Source organism: Epinephelus moara, chromosome 11, assembly GCF_006386435.1.
Source record: "Epinephelus moara isolate mb chromosome 11, YSFRI_EMoa_1.0, whole genome shotgun sequence".
Lineage (NCBI taxonomy): Eukaryota > Metazoa > Chordata > Actinopteri > Perciformes > Serranidae > Epinephelus > Epinephelus moara.
Window position 1 is genome coordinate 13,768,388 of NC_065516.1, and position 6,000 is coordinate 13,774,387.

At 40.7% G+C, this 6,000-nt stretch overlaps 1 protein-coding gene across 1 annotated transcript in view; it reads left to right on the forward strand.

Annotated features, from left to right (window-relative positions):
* Positions 1–6,000, forward strand: part of LOC126398032 (cadherin-7-like) — a 263,786-nt gene that overhangs the window by 154,665 nt on the left and 103,121 nt on the right. The window contains exon 4 of the mRNA XM_050057199.1: positions 106–400. Within this exon, the coding sequence (XP_049913156.1) occupies positions 106–400 (295 nt within the window). The remainder of the gene's footprint in view (positions 1–105; positions 401–6,000) is intronic.

A 6,000-nucleotide genomic window follows, 5' to 3' on the forward strand; every position in this document is an offset into this window, starting at 1 on the left:
TTCTTTATTAAGTCAAGCATCAACACTAAAATATTAAAGTTATTTCCTCCAATATTTACTTTCTGATATGGCTGTCTTTAATCTGATATTCTTTTTTTCTCCCAGCTACACTCAGATGTGGACAAAGGAGAAGGCAAGGTGAAGTACGTGTTATCCGGCGAGGGTGCCACCTCCATCTTCACCATTGATGAGAACACGGGTGACATCCACGCCACAAAGCGCCTCGATCGGGAGGCGCAGGCATACTACACCCTCCAAGCTCAAGCTGTGGACAGAATCACCAACATACCCGTAGAGCCCAGGTCTGAATTTGTGGTCAAGGTCCAGGACATCAACGATAATGAGCCAAAGTTTCTTGATGGACCGTACTTGGCAGGGGTACCAGAGATGTCACCCTTAGGTAAACCTTCCCATTTGTCTTAAATATAATCCCATATAGTTCCCTCTTATAATTCCATCCTTTTACTTTATTCCTCCTTTCTACGCCCTCACATACTCTCACTTTCTCTTTGACTTGCCCTCGCTCAGACATCTGCATTTGATAATTTTCCACCTCACTGAATTTGTCTTCATCTCTCTCAGTCTTTAGGTCATGAGGGGAATCGGGAAGTTTGCAATATTAATTTGAATCCAGCGTGTTCGCTTTGTAAGACTCAGTACGTGCTAATCACATTGGGCCCAATTTAAACTGCATAAAGTTCTGGTGCATGAGCTCCACGTCACTAAAGGTCCAGGTTAAACTAGTTGAATTTTGGCGTCACCTTAGCCAGAGCATGAAGGTTTATTGTAATCTTTGTTCTTTTCTCTAATACTGTATGCAAAAAAAATAAGTATACTTTTCTCCTTGTGAGTTCATTGAGCTTTCAAATACCTTCAGTTTTGAAAGCATGATGATGTGACGAGCTTGTAGTACCAAGTCGCCCTTGGAACTTAAGACAAGGCAGTTCAATCATGCAGCACATTTAGAAATTTGAAGTACTTCACAGCATACATTGAGAGTAAAATAACAGAGTGAAAAAAGTCGAAAGAAAAACAAATCAGGAGCCAAAGAAGTGTAATAGATGAAATGAAAGAAAGCAGTGAGTATCTGAAGCTATCGAAATCTAATTACAAGCAATGATGAACAGATAAGTTTTTAGCCTTGGTTTAAAAGTAGAGCACAGTAGCTGAAAGCAGCCTCACCGTGTTTTGTTCTTAGTCCAACAATAAGCAGATAAATAAGAGAGGATCTGAGAGATCTGGGAGGTTCATTTTGTGGGTGGAAATCAGAAAAATAAAAATCCTAAAACATTAAAGGGTTTATAAACAGTATTATTTCTCATTTCTGTTAAGAGTTTTATTTGATATTGACCAAGATGACCAAAGTACTCAAATGAAAACCGGGGACGTTTCCAGTTTGGAGGTCAATGTATCATTAAAATATCCCATGTTAGAATCTATGAAATAAAAGACGATGGTAGAAGATGGTAATTCCTGTTTCATGTATTTTGACCGTGGTAACTGTTATGCTGTAATAAACTATGGTGCACAGATAAAATTTAGGACTAACTAATTAACTTTGGAAGAAATAATAAAGAAAATGGTCAAACTACAATGAATGTGTGGACATAAAACATACATTTAATTATGAGCAGAATTGAAATGAAATAGCGTTATGTAGCATGACTTTATCTAGCATAACCTTTTTAAAACCTTAAACGGCAGATCATCCATCTATCAGATACGTTGTGACATCATAACATCACGCACTTGTATCTCAAACGGTTGCATCTTACCTTGAAAAGACGATTCACTTGACACCTGCTACCCTCTGGCCCAGTTTTCCATAGAAGTTTTCTCTAAAACCATAAATGCATAAAGAGAGCTGGATACAGCATCAGAGGCCGGCCCCTGTTCAGTCCTATGAAAGTTGGTTAGTGCAGCTTGAGGCCAAAAAGGTTTGACTTCCCTGTGTAAAATTACCCAGACCTCACACTCTGCGTACACATCGTGGGGCTAACGGAGCAGGCGCATTGCAGACTTTCACCGGCCAAACCAGCTACTTCCAATTTAGCCCTTTGCTAACTTGAAAGGCAATTAAATTATTTAATCATGCAGCTCCTCTAGACTTTGAAAATCGTATCCAACCAAATGGCTCAAATCCAGACAGTGAGATGAGTCATTCATTGAAGTTGTAACACTCGAAAAGATTTACCCACTGATATACTGACATCTCTCTCCCCCAATGTAAACCCATGGGAAAAGTCTTTTTGAGCCAAATGGCATCACATAATGGACCCATGAGTTCTACAGTTTGGCAACTATGTACAAATGGCTTCAAAGGGGCTTGTCTAAGACTAGTGCTAACAGTAGAAGAAGAGGAGTAATATGAGGCTGCTAGATTGATTAACGTCCTCTGTTGGCCAAATCAGGCACAACATGATGAAGACCTTAACTGTTACGCGGGATTTTTACTTGTGCGTCAGCTCTATGCAGAGCCTACACCGTAGCCTACCTATGTCGCAGCCTACCTACGTCGCCTACACTGTTGTGAGCATTTATACTTTTGCGGTGGTGTATCTGTGTCACTCTGCAGTTATATCTCTAAAAACACTGGTCGCCGGTGGGGATTCTGTGAAGTACTGTAAAGTTTAGTTGATTCAAAACACACCCAAAACAAGACTCTGCTGCTTCTGCCATGTAAAATATTATTTCTCTTTGCAGTCTGTTTTTAATGCACATTAAAAAATGGGGCTTGTGGGGCATTGGTGGCTTAGTGGTAGAGCAGGCACCCCATGTACAAGGCTGTTGCCGCAGCGGCCCGGGTTCGAATGCAGCCTGTGGCCCTTTGCTGCATGTCATCCCCCCCCCCCCCTTGACTATCCTATCCATAAAGGCAAAATGAGAGGTGAGGCCATAAACAGACTGTCATGTAAAGCAACCATGCCCTTACATATGCATAACTTTAAGCCTCAATAGAAATTAGAATGATTGAGTTATAGAAACATTCTCCCTCGTACAATTGTCATAAAAGGAGAATTTAGCTATAGAGACCAAAACTGTTATTTGAAAAAGGCTGTAAATATGTTCTGCTGTAAGGTTAGGCAATTAACATGTGTGTTTATGGGGACTGACTTGCTTCTGAAGCCAGCCTCAATTGGCCATTAGAGGAACTGCAGTTTTTGGCACTTTGTCTTTGGCTTCATTTTTCAGCCCAGGAGGCATTAAGTCATTGTGATTCATCCCCTTGGGACCATGAATGTCTTAACAAAATTTCATGGCAGTCCATCTCACAGCTCCTGTCTGGACAAAAAGTGGTAAAAAGTTTTGCACCAACCAGCCGTCATTGCCACTTACAGAGTCAAACTGTAAGCATGGCTACAAAGTTTACACAGCTGTAGCTGTCGTAAGGACACAGCAGTTTATTTCGGTCACATTAGCATTTATTACTGCAGATATTTTTCTTTTATCTGTCTGTTTTAAATGCAGTCCTGGAGGAAGCCATCATATCACACTCTGTCTTTAACTTGCTGCTTCTTGCTGCATGGTCAAGATTTCCTCTAAGGTTTAGAGCGGGTCACGCTCGAGCTCAAAATGCTAGTAAATGCAAATGAGCCACAACAACATCCTGAGGCTTTTCAACTTAGCAGGTGTATGGGAAACAGAGAGAGTGACCTCCATATTAATAAGCCATGGTGTATGTGCTCTTTATAGGCAACTTAACAAAGCACTTGAAATGTAATTTGAACAATGCCGGTTTAGGTAATTTTTGTTTTTTTTATGTTATAGTATGAATTTTTTTACAGTTTCTCATTTATGCTTCTTAAACTTGACATTTTGGTCAACAAGGAATGGGTGGTGCTGAGCATGAATTGCTGCTGAAATGCTATTTCATGGTGTTTTTAAGCCAGTGCATTGTAATGAAGTCTGATGTGCCTTCATTTACATATTTATCACCTCACATATGCCAGCACGGACCTCTAGGCTTAGCAGTGTTGATGAGTGACGCATGTTTAAAAACTGACTCAAGCAAACTTAAGGTCTGAATCAGGCTTGAAGGCCACGGGCATGTTTTCCACAAATTGGGCTCAGAGTTCACACTAGCCGCTACTTACAGGTACCTCTCTGCAGAAAAATGTCTGATCCGGACAAATGCGCTTCTATCCATCCATTAAACATAGCGGCGCAGATATCCTTAACTTCCTCCAGCTCCTCCCAGGGGTCCTCGAGGGGCTCCCAGGCATGCTGAGAGCTGTGGTCTAATCACAAGTGAGCTATGAGTGATGGGGTGCAGGCAGGAATGAACTTAAGTGTCAACTGTCAGAAAAAGGTGATATGTGGTTATGTTGCAATTCATTTGATTTATACAAATTTAAACCCCGTGATTACTGACAAATTATATACATTTTCTTTTGAGGTGTTCCTGTTCACTAATGATAGTAGACATTTATTAAAATACAGTCAAATGCAGTGACACAATACATTCTCTGAGAGGAAAGTAAATAATGCCAGATATTTGACACCGAACCTGCACACAAACAAAAATAATTCATCAGGCACTTCAATCTGCAGTCTGAATAATAATTCACTATCGGAATGGGAGCGAGCAATCAGTCCTCTCTCAGTGCTGAAAAGATTAGAAGTAGATGTAGATTAGTCCGTTTACACAATCAGCATAACTTTGTTCAGATATGCAAGATAAGGGACAACAGGCATCATTCAGTAAAGGCCTGAGGATGTCTTTAAAGAGCAATTCAGGGGCGCCGGTGGCTTAGTGGTAAAGCAGGCGCCCCATGTTCAAGGCTGTTGCCGCAGCAGCCCGGGTTCGACTCCAGCCTGTGGCCCTTTGCTGCATGTCACTCCCTCTCTCTCTCTCCCCCTTTCACGCTTGTCTGTCCTGTCCATTAAAGGCTAAAAAGCCCCAAAAAATATCTTTAAAAAAAATAAAATAAAATAAAGAGCAATTCAAGACTTTTTTCCTGAATCTGAGTTGATAAGCTGTCTCTTTACTATAGTGTCAACATATTGTGGTACAAGTCTATAGGAAACAATAATGGCAGGTCGTTTTGCCTTTTCCTGGAAAAAATGAAGTCATTATGCACTCAAGCCCAAAATCTGTGATGTTGCCAAACAGTTTTCGGTTTTATCCAGTATTTATAAAACTGTATTAAACTCTCACTGTAATTTAAAAGGAGAGATTGAGAGTGTGTGACAGATAATATTTGAGTTGGATGACGGAAATGTTGTCAGAGCTGCAAGTGGAAGTGTTAGTGATCGTGTCTGGATTTGAATGCTTTTTTTAAGGGGGCTGTTTAAGTTAAAGCGGGTGTTAAGTTCCTCTTTAAACCTGCAGTAACAGAATTTTTTTGGTCCCTTGCAGCTGCGGAAACAAGCTGTGAAAACAACACGGATAAATTATCACCTTTTAAAGTTGATGTGTCAAACTTTTCAGGGAACATTTGCCTATGTACACTTCCAGCAGATACAGTATGAAGCTGTCATTCTGAGTTGTACTGGTGGATGTAAGTTCAATATTCATTCTGTTTTAGCTCTGTTTTTGGTCTACACCAACTCCTGAGAGGATTATCTGACTCTTTAGCTAATAAATACTCTATATGTTCACCAACCAGCCAGTCAGTTTACGGTTTTGCTGGTCCGGTCTGGTGTACAAGTTTAAACTGGTTTGATTTGATGCAAACCAGTTGAACCAGCATTTGTCATAATGACACATTCTGGAAAATTAAAAAGGAGCCAAAATCAGCAATCTGTGCTGATGTCATCACAGCTCTATTCTTTAGAGAAGAATAGGATAGTAGGTTTCCCACCCGATATCCCTCCATTAGAAGGGATAGAGCATGAGATAGATGTCAGACCACCTAGGTGGAAGGAAGTTCAGGAGGTGGTCAGGCGTGCAAAGGCTTCTTCGGCCCCAGGGCCTAATGGAGTCCCCTACGGGGTTTATAAAAGTGCGCCTGATACCCTTAAATTTTTATGGAAACAGCTAAGAATAGTTTGGGAGAA